The 22,727-nt window shown below is 37.0% G+C and overlaps 1 protein-coding gene across 1 annotated transcript in view; it reads left to right on the top strand.

Annotated features, from left to right (window-relative positions):
* Nucleotides 1-22,727, top strand: part of nup214 (nucleoporin 214) — a 53,021-nt gene that overhangs the window by 5,127 nt on the left and 25,167 nt on the right. The window contains exons 2-14 of the mRNA XM_041811120.1: nucleotides 796-991; nucleotides 1,117-1,271; nucleotides 2,740-2,938; nucleotides 3,030-3,100; nucleotides 3,255-3,318; nucleotides 3,504-3,607; nucleotides 4,519-4,625; nucleotides 7,870-7,936; nucleotides 8,212-8,335; nucleotides 17,537-17,695; nucleotides 20,630-21,131; nucleotides 21,273-21,403; nucleotides 21,496-21,584. Coding sequence (XP_041667054.1) covers nucleotides 796-991; nucleotides 1,117-1,271; nucleotides 2,740-2,938; nucleotides 3,030-3,100; nucleotides 3,255-3,318; nucleotides 3,504-3,607; nucleotides 4,519-4,625; nucleotides 7,870-7,936; nucleotides 8,212-8,335; nucleotides 17,537-17,695; nucleotides 20,630-21,131; nucleotides 21,273-21,403; nucleotides 21,496-21,584 — 1,968 coding nt within the window. The remainder of the gene's footprint in view (nucleotides 1-795; nucleotides 992-1,116; nucleotides 1,272-2,739; nucleotides 2,939-3,029; nucleotides 3,101-3,254; nucleotides 3,319-3,503; nucleotides 3,608-4,518; nucleotides 4,626-7,869; nucleotides 7,937-8,211; nucleotides 8,336-17,536; nucleotides 17,696-20,629; nucleotides 21,132-21,272; nucleotides 21,404-21,495; nucleotides 21,585-22,727) is intronic.

Genomic DNA, 22,727 nt, shown 5'->3' with positions numbered 1-22,727 from the left:
AGCCTCTGTTGCCCCCCTTCTATGAAACATGCACACAAAACTACACACCTTCAACAGCTCCTAAGGATTATTCCTAATAATGTAGCTCTTTTAACATGCTGCAGTATGGTCCCTTTATAAGACAATCTTAATCCTTGTTATACAGTGCTTAACAAATTTATTAGACCACCACCCAAAGTAAGGTTTATGCCACAGCTGCCCTAAATTAACATCATTGGTAATTACCAAAATCATTTTATGTTTCTGCAATGGTTAATACACCAATATGTTAAAGCTATTTAACCGAAATGATATTTTTAATGCTAAAATATAATTATTATTGTTATCCATGAATTTTCAAATTTACTGATTTACAAAAAAAACTGAAAGAAAAGGTAAAGTACATTACATAAAGTACATTATTATAAGGTAAAGTACATTATTATTTCTTGATTAATATGTCAAATTCTAGTTATTTACTTGCATTCCTGAACAGAAAAATGAGTTTTAGTGGTTGAATGTTATGCTTGATTCATTTCTGACTTCTCAGAGAAACCCAGTGAGGCGGCTCAAATTTGGGTATAAAAAGGAGAATTCAGTTTGAAATTCCTCATCCCTGTTCAAAATGGTAAAACGTGGAGAGCTCACTGAAAATGAAAGAGTCTGCATTAAAGCACTTCATGATGCTGGATGGTCTCTGAGACAAATATGACAGGTGGTCTAATAAATTTGTTAAGGACTGTATATGATGTTTGCATGTCATTGCTGGTCAACTTGAAGTAACAAACAAATGGCTTTTTTTGTTGTTGTTTTCAGGATTTTCAATTTCGTCAGATGAAGAAGGCAAGAGTTTTTAACCCCAGTGATGAATTGCCGAAGGAAAGATCCAGTCTGCTCTCCATCTCAAACAAATACGGCCTCACATTTGTCGGCCTTGAGAAAACATTCAAAGTTTACCTGACTCAAGACATCCTGGCAGCTGATAAAAACGATGGCACTTCCAATGAAATAGGTATGAAATAAAATTCAGTTGTGCACTACACTGTCATGAAATCGACTGTGACTAAGAGTACATCAAGCTCCGTTTCTGTTCATGTCTCTTCCTCACAATTTACCCCAATTTTCCCTTTGTTCTAGTCGAGGGGATTGCAGCGCTGGCGGAGGTGACAGTGGATCTCTCTCTGCACCACTTGGCTCTCAGCTGTGATGAGCTCACGCTGTCAGCGTGTGGCATGTCTGTGAGTGAGGGTTTGTCCCTCACTTTCTATGATGTCCGAACCTTCATGAATAAGGTAATTTCATTATAGTTGCTTTGGTATGCCAGTGTATCAGACATGCCTAGTCAAGGCTTCTATGTGAGGGGAGTATGTGGTTCAACACAGTTTATTTGTTAGTAATAAGATATTGGAAAAAAAAGAGTGACTACAGGACAAGTAGTCATATTTCTTTTCGATGCAGTGGGACACAAAATAGTCCTGCCATAATGAATCAATAAATAAAGCTACAATATGTGGAAAATCCAGAATTTTTGCACCTAAATGACTAAATTACTTAAAAAAGGATTACATATAATTGTAACACGACATATTTTGTTATAGGAGCTGTCATAAAGGAGCCACAGTAACTACTACATAATGTAGAGAGAACTGCTATTGTTGCTGCATCTCATTCATGTTTCGTGCTGACTAGTAGTGATGGATTTATCATTCTTTGTACTAATACACAGATGCATCGGTTTAACATCCATATCTGCCGGCCATCTCCAAATCAGGAGGGCATGAACCGATATCAGCTGCTGTGTTCTAAGAATTTATTGCTGGCAATTAACATACCTAACTGCTGATTTAGAGAAGAGATCATTTATTGGGAAGAAGATGTGCCATAGCAAACCCAAAAACATCTGGTTTTTCATTTAGGTTTTAGAAATAATTATATATAATTTGATATTATTTCAGCAGCTCTGGGACATCTGCTTTTCTGTTTTTTATGAAGGGGTGGAACTTTTTAAAAAAATATCGGAAAAACTCAAGCACAAAATCTATAATTGTTGGTTGCAGCTCTAGAATGAAACAATAGGCCAGTGGTTCCCAACCTGGGGTCTGGGTTGTCCTGCTCTTTGCAAAATTGCAAAATTGGATGTACATATTTCTTAAAACATGATAAGAAACACAGTGTGTAAGGGCCAACCTAAAAAAAAACTCAGAATTTTTAGAGTTTAAAAAGTTAGACATTTTTCAAGAAAACAACTTGAAATCTCTTAGGTTAAAAATTTTTCAATTTTGACTGTAGCACTAAGTTTTTGAAATTTGAATGGCATTAATAACGCTCTGGACACCGAGATCTTCAAGTCTGACACACGGGAGGAGGACGCTCAAATTCTTATTGTGGAGGGCTTTCTGCTTTACACCTAGGAACCTTTTATCAATGTGCTGAAGCAACGTGATTTTATTTCCATCCCGTACTAAGAATGCAAAAAGAGGAGGTGCTCTACGAACTACACAACCATCTTGGCCTGTATATTGTGCAGCCTCCTCTGCATTTGTGCACAAAAAATATGAAACATTTTTTAAAAATATTACAGGGTAGCAGCTACCTCAAAGAGTACTTACTATCCAAATGAACTGAAGACACTCAAATTTCAGTTTTGTTTTGATGAGTTCTCATGCATTTTATTTGGGATGTGTAGTCATTTAATTGTTTGATCTCTTTAATGTTTTCTCTCTTTTTTCTTCATTACTTCATATTGTTTATCTTTCCCAGGGAAGACCAGAGAAGCTACCATTTGCATCACTGGTGCCATCAGTTCCCCCTGGTACTTTGGTTCAGGATCTGAAGTGGAACCCTGCACAAGCGTCCATGTTGGCTGCCTGCCTGTCTGATGGCAGTATGATGATAGTGGAAGTTACAGACACCGCAAAAGTTACAGCTGAACTACCTGCTTCAAATGGCATCACCTGCAGTGAGTGAGACTTCAACACAGTAGCTGAAGATACCTGAACTCTGTTTCTGTGTTACGGCTTAACTTTTGTTCTTGTTTTTCTTTGACACAGTTTGCTGGAGCCCGAAAGGAAAACAAGTTGCTGCAGGAAAAATGGATGCCACTGTCAGTCAGTATACACCAGTAAGTGAACCATCATTAAAACCACAACTTTCTGAAGCTCTCTGAGCATGTAAAAGGACTGAGGGAGATTTTAGATTTATTAAGAGCTTGTTGTGCAGCTGATAAAAAGATTAAAACAAGATCAATTGAAGAACTGATTTTCTCTTCTTGAAAGGCACTAGAACAAAAGAAAGTCATCCCGTGTCCAGACTTCTACACTTCAGATGAACCTGTCAAAGGTAAGAGGAATCCTCCACCTTGAGCACTGAATGAGATTTGTTTTCTGCACCTGCATGCTAAAAGCTTCAATTAATCTTTAATTATGTGATAGATTACACTCACTAATTGACTTATGTTTTTATTTATTGCTGTTTACAGATCCTTTCCCTTGCTAATGCCTTTCTTTCCCTGTTGCCTCTAACAGTTCTGGACGTGCTGTGGCTGAAAACGTACGTGTTTGCAGTAGTGTATGCTGCTGCAGATGGCTCTCTGGAGACCCCTCCTGAGCTCGTGTTGATCTCCCTCCCTGTGAGTACGCCCTACATACAAACATCCACTCAATTCCAAGGATGACTTGGATTTTTGTCCAGTTACACCCCTCTTTCTCATCGCCTCAGCAGAGGCATTTGACCGTGTTTTGGTTTTAAAATTAACATGCTATAAATTTTACCATATACTTTCGCCACATAAGCAGCCAAAAGATCCAAATTCAGCATTAGCTGCTTTGCCAGCTTGCTGTATTTATCATTTATCATTATCATTGCATTTAAAGCTGAGTTTAATTTGGTGTTAACACATTGCTTTACCGTTTTCTTGGTCTCTGCGCTGTGTGGAGCAGGTCTTCTCCTGCTCTCTTTCCTCATATTTCCTGTCTCTCTTCAGCTGTCCTATCAAAATAAAAGAAAAAGTTCCCAAAAATGATTAAAAAAGACCAAAGTAAGATTATTTTTAACATGCATATTAAGTAGAAGCTTCATCTGCAGCTGGCATATACAGTGTCTCCCATGCATTGTTTTTGAGTAGCATGCTTTAAGTGAATACTAAATCATATGCTGAGACAAGCTGTCTTTAATGCCATTTCAGCAACATATAAATGCACAAAAAACTTTTTGTTTATATACAAATGTGGCACTACTATGAGAATGTGTTAAGAGGTACATATGGGGAAATATTGTGCAAAAGAAAGTGACAAGACAGCTCTTATATACAGTATATATCAATAAGAAAGGCATGAGGCAAAAGCATGGGGTATGTTTGAGGTATGTGGCTTTATAGCTGGTTTCATTGAGCGTCTAATGCATAAAGGCAGCACGTTAAGGCATTTTCTTGATGTCGTAGAATCTATTCAAAGCAGCTTTTATGATTCCATCATGAAGAAGCTAATGCACCGAAATGTATTATTGTGACCAAAAAGACCTCTTTTCTGTATTTTTTTGTAGAAGAAGGATGAGAAAGTCGAGACGAAGTATTTAAACTTCAGCGACACTGTGTACGGCAGCTGCACGGAGAGACAGCATCACTACTTCCTTAGCCACGTAGAAGACTGGTAAGAAAGAGCACCATTTACATACACTTGAAGCATGCAGGCTTTCAGGTATTAAAAAACCTTAATTTTTTAAAATGCAAACTTGTCCAATGTGCATCAGTGAAGGGCACAAAAAATGTTTGCTTCTTATTACACCTCTACAGACATTTTGTAAATAAAGGCCTGTTTGCACAGCCAGAGCTATTAGTGATGGTAGCGCTCCCAGTTTCATTATCATGCATTATATTTCCTTTATGTATATATTATATTTCATTTTTCCACAGAAATTTCCCCAAGAAAACATGAAACTTTGTATGGGAATCCTGCTGTAGCTGTAGACCTGAAAACTTAAGTCTTTTAAAGAGAAGTCAGATTGGTTTCTCTTCCACCGTTATCAGAAGTCCCATTTGTTCTTGATTGCGATTGGCCAGTTTGATAGAGGCGACATTGATAAGTGCAGTGCTGTTCTAAAAACTGTTTTCAGCTGAGAGTGCTGTTAACATGGCTACAAAAGAGCTGATGTTTAGGGTGTTTTTTCTGCTCAGAGTTTAGAAAAACTCTGATTGATATTGGTTTTTGTATTAAAAATGATGGTGGCAATTGCAAAAAATGGTGGAGCTAGACACAGGCCCCAAGGCTGTCCATATTTATCATACATTGATACTTTTCAATTAAACATGTTCTTATAAATGATACAGTCTCTTATTTTAAGACTTTGAGATTGACACTTTCATATACAACAAGAAGTGACACTGGTTATAAAAAGTTAAATAACTTTTGAACCACAAATCATAGCCACACCATAGCCAGCCATTATGCCGTTCCAGTGATGCTATCCTACAGAAGCTATTCTAGTGAGCCTAGAACTGGAGTGACATTTCCAGGGTATTATGGTTTAAATCCACACCAGCTTGTCTGATACTGAACATCTTTATCCATTTTCTTAAAATCCATTTTGGATCATGTCTGCCATTACCTTAACATGTTACCCACTGTATTGTATCCCACAATGCTCTATGATTGCAACCAATGGCAGGCTGTTCCATCATCTCAAACTGCACATGTAAATCCTTGAGGAGACAGCCAGAACAGCCTATAATGGAGAGAGAGAGAGACAGAGAGCTTGTGATGTGGCCCTCTGTGTCCCTGCAGACAGGAACTGCATTAAATAATGGCTCAAATAGAGCCAATACAGAAAAGCACAAGGACTTGTGTTGTAAATATGTGAATATTTTTGTTTTTTTCTTTCATCTTTATAGTCTCAGAACTTTCTTTAACTTCAAGTGACATTACTTCAGCACATCCATTCTTAAGGCCCAGGTTGTCCTGAGTAGAATGATGTTTAAAGCTTGACTCTGAACCAAAGGGTTGATGTACAAGCTTTTTAAGGAAATAAGTCCAGGCGAGACAAAATGATTGAAAAATAGCTTAAGGCTTGAAGAGTTAATTTAGGGGTGCGCGGTATATATGGTAGACGTTAAAAATGATATAAATTTGGCCTACGGTAGAGATTTGGACTCTACCGACTAGAGGTGCACCGATCAATCGGCCAAAATCGGTATCGGCGCCGATTTCCTTAATTTTAAAAGAGCGGCGATCGGCCATTCCTTGTAAATAAGATTGGTGGATAAGATCAGTTTCATATGCCTCTACCTACTAAAATGTGAAAAATGAAAGACTAAAGGAACTGATATAATTTAGTAGTTTCACTTTTATACGGCAATGCTTTAAACTTTTCGTTTATATTTGAGAGAACTACCTCATGTGCAGTTAAAACAAAAAGTTTGTATCGTTTCACGGGTATTGTTCAATGTTATTCAATAAAATAAGATTGGAACATTGAAGGTGTATGCTGTCAGTTATAAAAAAATTGGTATCGGTGAAATCGGAATCGGCAGGTCAGGCTTTTTAAAGATCTGTGATCGGTGATCGGCCAAAAACTTGCAATCGGTGCACCCCTACTACCAACCAATCGTGCTAACGCTTGTTAATGACGTCATTGTATCTGCCTCAGTGTGAGTTAGCAGGCAGAAACACGTGTTTTTGTCTGACGGCTGTACCGCAAGTAAGTCAGTGTGCTGTCTCTGTCGGCCTGCCTGGGGCTGTAACACAAGGTAAGTGCTACTTTGGCTGGTCTCAGAGCCCAGCGCTGCAGCTCTTCCTCTTACAACAGCTTAAACAACCGTTTAAAAGTCTATTTTAACTTATGACTTTCTTTTCTAAGTCCACAGTGAGTGAAAGATCCAGGCTGCAATGTTAAATGAGGTCAGAAAAGCTGCTGTAAACTAGCCGTATTCCCGGGTACCGCAGCCAAAGCTAAGCTAACTCAATGCTAAACACAATACTTCCGTCAAGCTCTTCAAAATAAAAGTCCGCGGCTGTTATTTTTCTGAGACGCCTTTATTGTGAACGCCTTCACTAGGAAACATGTTCAAGTCATTAGCAGTTTAAAACACCTCATCAGTTTAGAGATGAAATGCAAAACTTGGAGTGCAGTTAGAAGTAAACCCAGAGAGACTTAAAAAAATAAAACATGTTTTCTGTGTTCCTGTACTTAAAGATAAATTGAGTATGCCAACAAAGGTTTGTTTTAAGGGGAGAAGGGGGTTAATAACACTTGAATTTGGATTAAAAAGCATTATCTCTTTAAATTTTGTAATACCGTGATATAATACCGTTATTGTCAAAGGCAAGAAAAATACCGTGATATGATTTTTAGGCCATATCGCCCAGGCCTAGGCTAAATATTTATGGTATAAAATGTACTGTATCTTAAAAAGAAAATGACAAAAAGCTTATAAGGTAGATGTACATGATGGGAATGAAGCCCTTAAAAATTGCAGGCAAACTTATGCACACTGTCCAAATTGCGCAAAAACATTGGCAACACTTCTGTATGAACAGGTTGCCAGTATTTTTTTTTTTTTACAGCTTAGATAGAGTGCAGTGGTTTGCCTGCATTTTTTGATTATTGAAAATGAGAAATCACACAGTATTGTATTCCAAGTACTACTGTGCTCTGTTTTCATTATGTTTATGTGAAGGTGAATAGTATTTTTTAGAGATTATGTTTAATTGCATTTTTCTTTTATTGTCATTTTTGTGTCTTTAATAGTTTTTATGTGCCTGAATGTTTATCCGTAGATGTAGTCCCTTGAAAGCAATTTTAGCTGCTGTTGCATTATAATTTCCTTAATATGACCAATACGGTATCTGTCTCATTGATTTTCTAATTTGTCTTTGCATTATTGTTTATTTCATCCAGGGACCTTGTGTTTGCGGCATCAGCAGCTTCTATTGAAGTCAGCGTCATCTCCAGACAAGATGACAAGGTACCTAAATAACTTTAAATCAAAAACCTGAATATAAATAGAAACAAAGTGTCTCTCACAGTTCTGAATGTCTTTAGTGTTGAATTTGACTTGATTTGATCTGAGCCACACCTGATCACACAGAGTTCTCATACTCAATGTTTTACAAACAACACATTTTATTCAGATCTTTTATCGAGCTTTGTTTTACTCTTTGTTTGGCTGCTTACTGTTTGGTGAAAGAGAAACACAAAATGTCAGTCTTTGATGATGACAGCGGGGATTTGTCTTTTTAGATCTGGGAGCTTTGGATCCTTGAGGATGCGAGTCGGGCTGAACTTCCCGTGACCGAGACAAACGACGACACTCTTCCTCTCGGCTTAGCCATAGACTTCACCAGCCAGCAGGAGATCCACATCAGTGAGTGATTCAAGCTCTGTGTTTGCTTTCTCTTTTCTTCTGTCTGACCAGATTTTTACACCCACGCACTGTCACAACACTCACCTAATGTTTGCTATGGATTAACACGCTATACTTTCCCATTAAGGATTCTAAGGACGTTAATGGCACTTAAGCTTTATAAGCATTTAAGTAGAGCCTAATGCCTTTTATCAGGATGATCTTGTTTGAGTGTTCTTATAATGGAAAAAAGATGAGAGAGAAGTCACTTTTTCTACTGAGTACAAACATTTTAGAGCAGTTTGGCTCTCTGACTTTTATTTCCACAAAATCTGCCTCTATCCCATTTTTAAAATATCATACCCCTTTCCACCTTTTCCACCATCCCCTGTGGTTAATGAAATGTCCCTGCTGTGCTGTGCTCAAAAATAAATTGTGGGTAAAGCACTACAGGAAGTTTTTGACCCTGTATAAACCAGCTCTTTCCAACCTTTCTCAGGACAGTTTTGCTGTTTTTCTCTTTAAATATAAACAAGGTCCTTCTCACCCTGCCCCATTCTCCAGTGTCAAGCTGTGTACTTCTCTGGCCGAGGAAAAAACACTTACAAGTGGAGTTCTCATTATATGTCTCCTTAAAGTCATTGCTTTCACAGTTTAAAATCTAATAATGTGAGTAGATTGTGGCAGATTTTGTCTGAATTTGCAACCAGATTGTCTACCACAAACAAGCTGATGTTTGTGAGAGACAAGACAAGAGAAATTAAATTTCTTTTATACTATTTCTATATGTTTACTTGTATTTTCCCTAGAGTGGGGTATGTTCCACAGACTCACAGTACGATACATATCACGTTACACATTAGTTTTTGGATAATAAAATTCCTAATAAACATACCCTAAACAAAATTCACTAAAGCAACTGATTTTTATCATAGACATAGACAATAGAGATAGTTCCAGAGGTTAAAAGATTCTACACTTCAAAACCCTTAATTTCAGATTACCAGAGAGCCAAGGAGCTTATCAAAATATTATTATATTATAACCACTGAGGTATCAATAAATGCAAATACAACAGTATTTAACTTTTTAAACCTAAAGTTTGACCCTCTTTTTTGTCGTTCTCACTGTTGTTTTCATATTATATTATGGTTTCGCTTTACAATAAGCTCACTCGTATTTGAAGGAACGTCTTTTTGCTGTATGTTTGCATGAAACATCACCACTGTTTCTATATCATTAAGCATGTAGATATTTAAGTGTTACTCACACTCCTTTAGCAGATGTCTGAAGCCTTCATCATTAGCGACTCTGTGCGGCTCACATTTTTTCAAATAAAGCATAAAGTGCCGCTTGTGAACTTCTAATCCTTTTAGAAAGTTGAGGAAATTTTAACTTAAAGGTACAGTGTGTAGAATTTGGCAGCATTTCGCCGAACAGAAATGGTGTAAATGGGATATAATGTTTATATATTTACTTGACGTATGTTAAAATAAGTGCACAATCATCCCCTTTAAACTTTAGTCTTCTTTTTACAAAATTAGAAAAAACCTTTTTAAATTTACATTACCGCAGGTCGCCCTCACAGAGGCTGACATAACGAACCACCATATTGTCTACGGCAACATTTTGGGGACGGAAAGAGCGAAACATGATTTTTAAATATGAACCTGCCCGCCGGTCCTGAAAGCTACCTGGAAGGCAGGTGGAGAAGAAGACTGACCTATAATCTAAAAAAATAATGGTTAGAAAAATGAATGAATAAACCCTCACCTCGTCACTGCTGTGAATGATGTCCGGCTCACGATCCTTTTTGTTCTTCACAGGCTCTCGTTGCTTAGTGATGTGATGTTTTGGTAACAGATCGGCTCATTCTAAAATCTGAATGCTAGATGTTGCTAAAATTCCAAATTCTACACAATGCACCTTTAACAGCCTCATTTAGTGGCAGCTGTGTACCAAGGCTAGTTGTTGTTGCTGACTGCTAATTAGTCTGGTGTCTTGTCATGGGTCGTTAAAGTTTGGTTTTGCTACAGAGTTTTACCTTGTTTCTTGCACAGTTTGCATACTGCATGAATAGAGTCCAACTCCTAACTTTATGGTGTTTGAAGAAAGCCAGAATAATCCAGTATATTTGCTTTTAGTCTCGCTTGCCACCAATAGAAATTCCATCCATGTTACCTGCTGTCTTTATGTTTTTGCTGAAATATGCCCTGCATCATAGGAAAAGTGTATTTTATAACTGCTGGCCCAGAATTTCCTAAAAGCCAAATTAATCCAGTGCATTTGCTTTTTAGTCTTGCTGTCAGCCGATAGAAATTCCATCCATGTTACCTGTTGTCTATTGTGAAGATATTCCGTGTATTGATTTTTTTTTAAACGGTTAAGTCTAATTTTCATGGTGTTAAGCATGAAATAAACTGCGAAGCATTTATGTTATGCTATTTAAAGATCATAATAAATTGTAATAATTATGATCAAATTAAACATCTTTTTGTAGATTTGTTCACTATCTGCCTTCTGCAGTCTCACACACATTTAAGTTAGGTTTTAAAAGTTTTCAGAATAAGATACTTTTCAAGACCACATGTTTTACATTGATGCAGTTGTACTTATCAATACAGGGCTGCTTGTTTCTGGTGGAAATCCTAATCATGATTATTTGATTTTGAGATCATAACTACTATACACCTTCATTTGCAAATTTTAGATATATACAGTATTTGTTGTGCGTCCACAACTGTGCCACAGATTCTGCCACTTTGCTGCTTTTGTCAGCTCTGGCTGGCACCATCACAGCTTTCATACAAGGCACATGTGTGCTGCATTTTGCCTATTTCTCCCTGCTGTCAGAGCCCTCCTTAGATCTCCTTTCAAGTGGCTTGATTTATTGTACAGCGTAACTAAGCTGGGAAAAGTTCAAGCATTATGTCCAGACTGAATGAGTTTCTAAGCAGAAATGCTAAACTGGGCTTTTACTTTGAAAAGTACACACTCAAGTGTAGTTGTGCTGTGTTTATCTTTCCAAAAATAATTCTGTTGATGTGGAAACTAAAGGCTTTACAATTAGTTGAAGTTTGGAAAACAACCTAATTAGATCAGTGCATTTAGGCAATTGCAAACATATTCTACTGATGTGGACAAACATGTCTGATAAAACAAGGTCTCTCTCTATTATTTTAATGCCTGTTTTGGCTCAGAGACATGTGCGACTCATGGAAACAATAGGCGAGCCTTCTATTCTCTAGATCAGTGGTTCTCAACTGGTCTTGCCTTGGGACACACCACAGGTTCCATAATGACAAATTGTGATCCAAATTTTGGATATATTGTTGATTAATTCGATTTGTTTAATAAAATGTGGTGCTGTTCAGACTCCAGGTAAAACTGGAACAGAACAAAGGGAAAATAAAAGAAAGGGAAATAAGAAAATAAGACATAATATAAAGAACAAAATGTCCAGCAAAGTATCAAAGAAGATTTCTGAAAGTTACTGGGCAAAAAATTCCAGATAAAATCCAAAGCACTTCCAAGAAAAAAACATCCAAAATTCCTTAGTGTTTCCATTGAAAATTCCTGAAATATAACTGGGGAAGATTGCAAAAGTTTCTGGGAAAGTCCTAAAAGTTCCTTGTTCCACGTGAAATATTTTTAGATTTAGGGGAAAAATTCCCTAGATGAGTATCAGAAGTTTCAGGGAACGTGCCCACGGAAAACTATAAAAATATAGGAAAAAATCCCTAACCTTTCTGAGAAAATCACTGTAAATTTCACAATGAAAAGTCTTGAATAATTCAGGGGGAAAATCCTGGCGAAACTATAATTTCCTTTCTGTTATTGAAAATTTAAATGATGGGACAAAGCACTTAGAAGACAATTTCCTGACCCACTGAAAACAGCTCTGAAACCTACTTTTGGGTCCTGACTAACCCGGTGGAGAACCACTACTCTAGATCCTTAGCTCCTGAGATGTGGGGCTCACACAGGTAGTCTGAATTTCCTGACTTATAAACCTGCAAGCCAAAATAAAAAAACAAGTAGTGATGCTGGTAAGACGTAGCTGCCTTGCATCCCGTCTGAAACAGGCTTAAGGCCTGTCGTCTTCTTTAGCATTCAGACTTTTTATACTATCCAGAGGGCTATGGCTCTCTCTGCTCCTCACTTAAAGTGAGAGGTCTTTTGGTGGGAGGGGCAAAGCACATTTAAAGAGTTCCTTGTTTTCATGTTTTTGGAAAGACAAAATCATACCTGAAATGATTCATAGATCAGTGCTATTAAAGCATTAATTTTTTTAACATAGCCCGTATTTGGTCTTAATTTGACCCAAAACTGTAGAGAGAGAGCAACATATGTCCATATGTCAATTTTTGTGTTAGAAAAAGCTGTCATTTTTCTACAATTTTTTTACATTGCAGAAAGATAAAAAAGCTTAGTTTATGTCTCATACAAACAAACAGAGAATCTGGCAGCAGTTGATGTTGTCTAGATCGCACAAAACTTTGGCAGTAATTTGGTATGAAAAGGTTGCCAACGTATTTGACTAAGTTGGGCAGTATGCAAGAATTTGCCTTCAATTTTCTGTAAATTAAAACAAGAAAGAATTACCTCAATATTTATATTATAATTTTTGCAGTGGTATCAAAACAAGTATTGGTGTTATTAGAAAGTACTGAAATGAGAAATTCTGTTATCATTACAACTACAGATTATAAGCTTGCATAAAGGATTTTATTCTATTAAGCAAATCACTAATTTAATTTTTGCTCTTAAATATTGTCTGTAGTGCTTGCTAGTTTCATCCCTCCTGCAACATTTGACTATTTTTACAGCGTTTCAGCACATTTTATGTCGACGTCTCCTCTAATCAGACTATCCTATATCCATCAGGTTTCTTTGTGCATACAGCATCCACTGCAGTGCTCTATCTCAGCGTGTGTAAAGAATAGTGATAAGCTACCGTCTCAGTACAATGTTTTATCTTAAATGGCCAAGTCTGCCAGACATTCACGTAGAGCTGCTGCCGCTGTCTAGTCACATCTCCTCTAAGAACCCCCCCCCCCATCTCACCCCCCCCACCCCTAAGCAACAGAAAAACCTGCAATTTGAGCAACATTTTGACATGATTGTGGAGTGATCAAAACCTTTTATCCGAAGAGAGACATTAGATAGGGAAAGGGAAGGGAGAGAGTTATCTGTGAAGACAAAAAAAAGAGAGAAACGCACTCATTAAAATGGCTCAGACAAGCTCGAGGACCACAACAAACAACAAAGCCCAGACAATCCTGTTGCTGAATGCTGATGAGGTTTACCGTGTGCCTCTCCCGTCTGTTCATCCTCTATCTCGTCGCTTCTCACTTTCTTTCAAACTTTAGGTCCATAACTGAGATAAAACTAAACTTTAGACTCTGTATTCTCTTCCCTGCTGTCTGCATGTCGTGCTTTTTTGAGAACTTAGAATAATATAACTAAATAAATCTGTGTCTAATATTTAAATGTAAAGTGGCTCTGCATGGTTGGAAGTGTCACTTGTACATTTAGGTTTGAATCTATGCAGACAATAAAACACAAATGCTCTGCCAAAGGCGGACACACAGTGCATGAGATGAATATACAGTAGATGCAAAAGAGAAAGTAATAGTCAGAGAGGTGAGTCAGCAGTAATTTATCACACACTGACATGCACTGCTGCTGCTTTCATCCCCTGATGACAGTGAAAGTTATACTGTAGGAAAAGTTTAAGATATGACACAGACTCCCAGAGGGAGCAAAAAAGGACAAAGTGTTCAGGAAGTGGACTGTTTTTTGACAAATCTCAAAATGACTAGTATCATCTATGACTAATGCATCTTTAATTCGGGGTGTGAACACTCAGTGTAGTCATTTAAATGTCGGTTTAGACTGTGTTTGCCATTTTTGTCTGCAGCCCACAGCGCACTGCGTGATTTTAGGAAGTGGGTGTGAAGAGCAGGGATGAGTTTGGGGGTTTGGCAGGAAGAGGAGTGCAGTGGACTGTGTTTTACCAAATGAGGCATCTTAGGAGAGATGTCTCTGTACATGACTACAGTGTGTCTGTATCTGCTGAATACTGGGTACTCATTATAACTACAGGAGGGCAGAGTGAGGCAGGGTCAATGGGAAAAGTAGAGCAGCATCATATACAGTGTTTGTGCTCACATGCCATAAACGCTTTAAAGATTTATGAGATAAAAAGCATTACCATGAACGGAGCAAGCACAGCAAGCAGACAACACTGAACTGTTAATTGTCTGCCTCGTGCTGTGGTGTGATTTGGAAGCACAAAGCTGTGCAGAACGCTAAATAATTTCTCACGATAATCTGTGACTGTGTTATGAAGATTGTACATGAATGTGGCTCTTAATTAAAAGACTAATAAGATATCCTAGCAGAGAACTGGAGAGATTTGTCCTAGCTCTGTGGAATGTTCTTGGACGTTATAAGGGGTGGCAATACTAAAAGTTCTATAATCATAACTTCATCATATTGCACCTTTAATGACAAAGGTGCACAAAGGCCTTTGACATTTAAACAAACACATATAGAAGAACAAATCGTATAAACCCAAACACTACAGAACTCCAGCCTTCCAAAAAACAAGAGAACTGCTACCTGGAGGTATACCTTTCAATTGCTTGACAGTAAAAGTACAGTGGTGGTTCAAGAGCAAGGGCAAGGGTGGTCTTTGAAGTTCTCCTTGAGTCGGTGTGGACATTTGTGCAAATCGTTCTTGACACACTACATTCACAAGAATGATCCTGAAACATGTTCCACGTTCTACTTATTTCCAGTGCAGAGGCATGAAAACAGAATTACCCCACACATTATTAGAATCCCTTAATTTATCTAAACAAAATAAATTAACACCAAGTTTGGAACCATTAAAATAATTAATAGTAATTAAGAAGAAATCACAGCAATAATAAAAGAGGCAAATGTGATTATGAGCATGCATATAAGTACTTTTGACTGTTTCTTTTTTTTTTTTCTTTTTTTTTTGTTTATGTGTTTTTTTGTATTGCTGCAGGGTAGCCCTTAAATAGAGAGCTCAGTATCAGTGGGCCTCCCCTGCAAAAAACAGAAGATAAATAAATACAAAAATAAAAGCAGTGAACAGAGTAAAGGTAAAAGAAGTAAAAAAAAATGAGTGGAAAGGAAATAAAGCAATAGAAAAAAAAATTAAAAATAGGTAAGATCTATAAAAAAAAAAGATAAAATAGTAAAATAGAGAAAAAACATACAAGTAAAAAATTATATGAAAGCCATATAATAAATGAAATGAAAAAAGATAAATGCATTGTCAAAGAGAAAAAAGAATGAAATAGTTAACAGCAATATTGCAGAGATAATGACATTAAAGAGATAGGAGCAGGAAAAACAAAAGTAGTGAAAATGGAAAAGAAGGCATTAAGACTTTAAAATCAATAAAGAGAAATAAGGTAAAAAAAAAGATATGACAGCTGTAATAAAGCAATAATACAACAAAAATACATAAAAATAAGCAAGAGATAAAAATTGAAACCAATTAATAGATGAGCACAATAAAGGAAATAAAAGTTAAAAAAGCCGTGTCTTGCCTGCATCCTGATGATGTACATGATGTCTTAGTTGTGTAGAATGGCTTCATGTCTGCACTCTGATTGATATCTGTGATGTCTTAGTTTGCGTGGCTTCACATGACATATAGGTTTTGATGTATATTGATCTTGATGAATTACTATCTCATCCATATTCCTGTTTAGTTTCTTTAAATGTGTGGATTCTGCTGATGTTGTCTGCATGTCACGTTCTGTCTTCTTATCTTTTCTTTGGGTTGTTGCTTTGTTCTTCTGCTTGCTTCTGCACTTGTCAAAGCACTTTGTAAACCCATGTTTTTAAAAGCGCTATACAAATAAAGTTATTATTATTATTATTATTATAAAAATGTACTTGAACAAACATCTCAAAGAGAAATAGTTTTAATGTATAGATGAACGTAGCAATCAAGAAAGAAGCACTTTAAGTAAAAAAAAAAGGGGATAAAAGCAGTGAACTAGATAAGAGCTTAAAGAAACAAAGCAAAAGGAAATAAAACATTAAAAAAACAGATAAAAGCTGCACTAAAAGAGTCCAATCAAGAAAAAATGTTTTGCAAAATGTAAATTAGAGAAAGGCAGTAAAATAGTTAATAACATTATCATAGAAAAAGGCAAAAAAGGAAATACATGGAATAGAATTAGAGGAAAAAAATCAGACAAAATCTTTAAAAGCATTTGTATAAAATCAGTGAAATAAAAAGAGGAGAAAAGCTAGGATAAAGTCTAAGCATCATTAAAATGGATAAAAGCAAAAAGAAAAGGTAAAGAGATAAAGGTGTTACAAGGCTTAATCCAAAGAATTTATGGAAGCAATCATTTAAAAAATCACAAGTAGAGATAAAAGCATTAAAATAAAACTTAACATTAAAAAGATAAAAGCCTTAATAAACAGATAAAAGCAAAAAAATAGAAACGGGTCAAAGAATAGAGATAAGTGCATCAAAAATATATATAAGCATTTAAAAATAAATGAAAGTAATTAAAGGCAATAGAATAATGAAGATATGAAAATAAAAAGGCAGAAAAATAAACAAAATCAGTGAAGAGATATTGTATTTATAAAATAGTAAGAGCTGATGGAAACAATAAGATTATAGGAGCAACAGTTAATAAAAGCTACAAAAACAGTATCAGACAATAAAAACATCAAAATAGAGAATAGCACCTTTTAAGATATATTTAAATGTAACAAGATAAAATATTTAATACATAAAAGCAATGAAATCAATTAAACGTATGATAGCATGAAGGAAATGAATGGTGTAAATGAGGTACATGCTTAATAAAAAATAAAAGCAATAAAACAGAAAAAGAAAATAAAGGGAATAACAGCAAAATAAAGCAATAAATATAAAAGTGGAATGCTAGGGAAATTCAGCGTAGAAGATATATCTGAATTCAATAATAAAAAGGGTAAAAGCAAAACAGATAACATGACAAAACGTGAGTATCTAACTGTTTTCAGAAGTCATTAAAAATAAAGCTTTGATGGGTATTAAAGCTCAAGGGAGCATGTGTTTGTCAGAAAATGAGGAAATTTGACTACAGATTTTTGCCTCACCGTCATGTAGACACAGTCTTTCTCTGAATAAATTTCTTGCCTGTATTTCTTCTTTCCACTCTCTCACAGCTGACGAGAAGACCCTGCCTCCAGCACCCACTATGCTGATGCTCTCCACTGAGGGATTACTCTGCCCCTTCGCTCTGCTCAATCTCAATCCCGGGGTTAAGCAGCTGGTCTCGGCACCAACTACACTCGCCTTGGAGGGAGAGAGACTGCCCAAGCCTGGTAAGATAGCCTTAAACTAAACATCTATTTGAGTCTTAAATATTGTTGTTAGAGGGCTGAATTTGGTGACAAGAATAATTTGTTGTCACTAGACTTGCCTTGTTAGTCGGTTTTCAGATTTAACACAGTGTTGGGCGTAAATTAATTCCATTACTCACCATCAGCCCCCACTGTCTCTCTTTATCAGTGCTTGTTGAATGACAGACATTAGAATTAAAAAGTTCTGTTCATTAAATGAAGCAGAAGTCTGCTTTCACTGATATGATTTACTAAGAGTAAGGCTGATTGATACTTCTGTGTCAAATTTACACCATAGTGTATGCCATAGGTCCATGTAGCCCTGAACTTACGCAGAGGCCTATTCACATAGCTTGATGAATACCTCTTCAGAAATGTGACTATGTGCTGCAGTGATGCAAACCACAAGCCCTGTGATTGGTCTGCTGGCTAGCACAGGCACTGCCAGCCTCTACACAGGCATATTATGCATGCTCTAATGGGAGATCTGTGGCTCCAGGCGGTGAAGAATACAATAAATCTACTTGCCTTCATCCGGAAATATTAGACATGCATTTTTCTTCTCAATGGCCGAAGAAGTGCAAAACATTCCCTCGTCCTTAGCTTCAGCTGATTCAGTGGCCATGCTTTCCATCTCCTCTGATGTCTCCTCAATTTCTGTTTACAACAACTGAATATAATTAACTATTTATCGCAACATCCAATGATATGTTATGATACGATAAGATACAATATGACGATACAGTGCGATTTGTTTTGATATGATACATAATATAATACCATGTGATATAATACAATATTATACAGTATGAGACAAGATAATAGTACATGACAGTACCCATTTACGGTACTTTGTTATGTGTAAAGAAAAAAAAAAAAGCTGAACTACTGTAATTACCCAATGATTTTTCTCTATATTGCACAATTTCAAACCTAGCCCTACTACCTCCTATTCCTTTCATTTCCCCTCTTGGATAGATGTGTGTTGGGATCCATGGAGGGCAAATAAGTTTAAAACAAGCGAACAATAGAAAATGGGGTCAAAATAACTAACACTATAATATTTTACGAGTTAAAGTATTAAAAACTACAAATGGAAGTAAAAAGAACTACTTTTTCTACCATAAACTACATGTACTGCACATATTTCTTCCTTATGCAGTTCTTCTTCAACAACACAAACACGTCAGCTTATTCAGGTAGGGGCAGAGCCAGCTCCACACTGATCAATCAACCATGCAGCCGTCCACGCAGAAGCGTAACCGGGCCTTAATCAAAAAAAATAAAAACAAATTTGCACGCTCAGTCTGTTACGTTCTATTGTATTCACAGTGAAAATGTGTAGAATGTGGCAAATTGTCTCATACTGCAGTTAAAATAAGCAGTGAGGATGAGCCTGTGTCTCTGTCACTCTTTTAAAATCCCACATAAGCCATCCATCCTGACAGAGAGCTTCATACAACACCAGCTGTGCCAAGTTGGAGATGGAGAGCAACTTTTAGGACGCACTCACACTAGGCATACTAAAGGATTGCTACGTTTTTGTTATTCTCATATTGATTAAGATAATTACATACATGAACAGGGAATGTAGGATATTTGTAAACTATTCTTAAAAAAAGACTTGAATATATATACACACACACACACACACACATAATGAGGAGAGCATAGAGGCTGTCACAAAAAAAATGTATCAGACTGGTATTTTGACACATTTCAGGTTAAGAAAATATTACACTGTCTGCGATTTGAAAATTGCAGCAGGTCATATTGCTATTTAATATAATTTGCGGTTAATTGCCCAGGCTTGATTATAAATGTACTTAATCTCTGCCTTTTGTTGTCAGTTTCACCTCATGCATCATCTTTCAGATTTTTTTACCATTGTGTGACACTACCCTGTTTCTTCTTCTTTTTGATGGCTAATTAACATCCATTAGCCCCGCTGTGTAGAAACGCTGAGTAGAGATTCATGTAGTCAGATTGGTATCTACGTAGAGCACCGTCCCTCTTTTTATTTTAAATGTTGGTATTTGCCACCACCATACAACAATTGGATTGTTGTATCGCAGAAGTCAGGTCAGTATATTTTGCAATATCAGGGATTTTTCCCACCCCTACTAAGAATATTTGTTTCTACCTATTACAGATTAGGAACATTTCCTCCTAGTAATCCACACCAAGTGATTATGTAATTAAAATCAACTTAAATGTTATGTTACCTGTTGGTTTCTTGATTCCTTTAATAACGTCGGAGAAGCTGTGTTGTGTAGTTGAACAGCTGGAGAGACGTGATAGTCAAGAAAACAAACTCCCAAACGTGCCTATCATCGAGCCTATCTCACCGTCTCTTAATCTTTGGTAAATTTTACCCTCTCGAGTTAATTATATAAACATTGGTTTAAGTTTTAGGGTCACATTGCACCTCAAATAGAGCTCTCAAAATTCACCATTGTTTGAGTGTAGTCCTCATAGCAGCTGCTTTCCTTAATTACAATTTGATTTATAAGCGCTGTGAAAATTATTTTTGGTTTTTTTTTCCCTGTGTCAGAGATGCTGCGAAGAGTGTTTCGATCCAATAACTTCTCAATTTTTTACTATTTGCTTACATTTATTGAGTGAGACGCACTGTTTGATTATGGAGGGATCTTTGACTAGACTGTGAAGTGCTTAATTTTCTATGAGCTGTTCTTTTAGCCCAATCAAACTCATTTAGAAAGGCTTGCAAACATTTATTCAGACTGCTTTGATGTTTAAAGAAATGTGTCTGAAGCATCTAAGCATGATGAATGATAAATTTTCTCTTTTAAAGGATAATCCAGTTGTTTCAACAATTAGCAACCCTTGATTGGAGTCTGATTATCGCATCATATGAGGAAATTAAAGGAAAGCTAATTTCTTTTCTTTTCACAGGGTCTGTGGCAACACAAGCTCTTAAAGCTGCTGCCTCCGTCCCATCTGCCCCAGCCTCGTTCCCAAGCCTCGGCCTTACTTCAGCAGCTGTTTCCACTCCTCCGCCTGCTGCTGCCTCCTTTTCCGCTGCCCCATTCAGCATCGGCTCCACAGCGCCTGTATCCTCATCGTCGTCGAGCTTCACTTTCTCAGTCCCATCTACGTGCTCCAGCTCTATGCCATCGGCGTTCTCCCTGGGAGGAGGGGCAACGACTGCATTTGGCTCTGGATCAAGTTTTTCCTTCGCCTCCAAACCTCCTTCTGAAACTCCTTCGGCCTCTTCTGCGTTCTCTTTTGCACCGGCCATCAAACCATCAGCAGTGGCAGCTCCGTCTCCTGTTCCAGCTCCGTCTCCGGCTCCGGTTGTAGCTCCTACTTCAACTTCAACTCCTGTCCCAACTCCAACACCACAGAGCCTTGCTGCTCCCTCTCCACCAACTGTGAAACTCAATCTAAATGGGAGGTAAATACTCACATTTTACCATCATTTATTTGTTTCTGCCTTTTTGTGTGAGATAGGATAGTGGCTAGAGTTTAGAATACGGGAAGAAACTTGAGATGTTGTCTATACAGTCTTTAAATATCTGCTGTCTCTCTATCCAAGGTTTTCAGCTGTGGAGGCCCCAGCATCGGCCCCTCAGCCATTCTCCTTCAGCTCCCCTCTCCCCAAAGCGATTGTCCCCAGTGGTGTGACTGCACCACAACCTTCAGCCACCAAGCCACCAGCTGTGCTGGGTAAGAAACCCCTGAACCTTGACTAATACACTCAGAACAATTGAGTTATTCTTTTTTTCTTTATGAAATGGAAATCATGGTTGTTCTTGCAGCTCCAGTGCGTCCAGTTCAAACCAGTACGCCACCTGCAGTCGTCCAGAAACCTGCTCCTGCCATTCAGAGCCGTGTGCAAACTCCACAGGTCCTGTCTATTTATGAGATTTTTTTTGTGTATGAGTGAAATAGACCTTTCAGACGTTTATTTGGTTGTTAAATTGCTCTAAATATTTCTAAAACATTTATTAGGGGTGGCACAAATCTCGGGGTTCTTATGTGTTTGGGTCAATAATGGCTGAATTTCTCATGGGCTCATTTGGTGCTGGGGTTTTGTCTTTCTTTTTGTGTTATTTGATTTGTTTTTATTTATGCCTTGCTTATTGTCAAAGTACTTTCTAAACAGTTGTTTTTAAAAGTGCTTTACAAATAAAGTTCTGATTATTAGTATTATCATTATTATTATTTCTTAATTATTGATTTTTATATGATAATGATACTAATAATACTACTAATAGTAATAACAATAAGAGATTATTATTATTATTATTTATTATTATTGTTATTATTTTTTTATTTTTAACAGAAGATCCGCTCAGAAGACGGTGACAATAGAGTGAAAAAACATAGGATTATGTTTGGCATGGAAAACAAGAAGCAATAGGGAATTGCTGTAAATAAATTTTTTCCTTTAACAGGCCTTTCATATTCATTAGTTGATCAGATGTCATGATGCAAGGTATTACGATTGTCTCCCAGTCTAACAGTTGTTGCAGATATTATTGTTATTGGGGGTCAAGTGTTATGAACTGCTTTTGTAAATCCTTTCAACTTCCACCCCTATTTTAAAATACCTACATTTTCAACTTTACTTCTACTATTCAGCTGTTTCACATCAACTTATAGTTTTATGTTTCCATCTTATCTTTCTTTTTTAGCCTGGCTATAAAATGTCTTGTTTGGATAATCATAAGTGAATATAATATACATGCAACAATTACTTCCTAAAGGCACACCTGTTCAACGGCTCATTTACACAGATATCTGATCAGCCAATCGAATGGCAGTGACCGATATATTGAGGCATGTAGACACCATCGAGCCAATGCGTGGAAGGTTAATCTGAGCATCAGAACAAAGGAGACGGGTGATTTAAGTGACTTTGAACATGCCATGGTCGTCAGTGGTCTGGCAGGCTTTCGTGCTGCTTACACCAAATTCTGACCCTACTATTTGAATGTCACAACAAAAATCGAGACTCATCATACCAGGCAACAATTTTCCAATCTTA

This window comes from Cheilinus undulatus, linkage group 17, assembly GCF_018320785.1.
Source record: "Cheilinus undulatus linkage group 17, ASM1832078v1, whole genome shotgun sequence".
Classification (NCBI taxonomy): domain Eukaryota; kingdom Metazoa; phylum Chordata; class Actinopteri; order Labriformes; family Labridae; genus Cheilinus; species Cheilinus undulatus.
The sequence above is the reverse complement of the archived record's forward strand: the minus strand, read 5'-3'. Positions and strand labels throughout refer to the sequence as shown.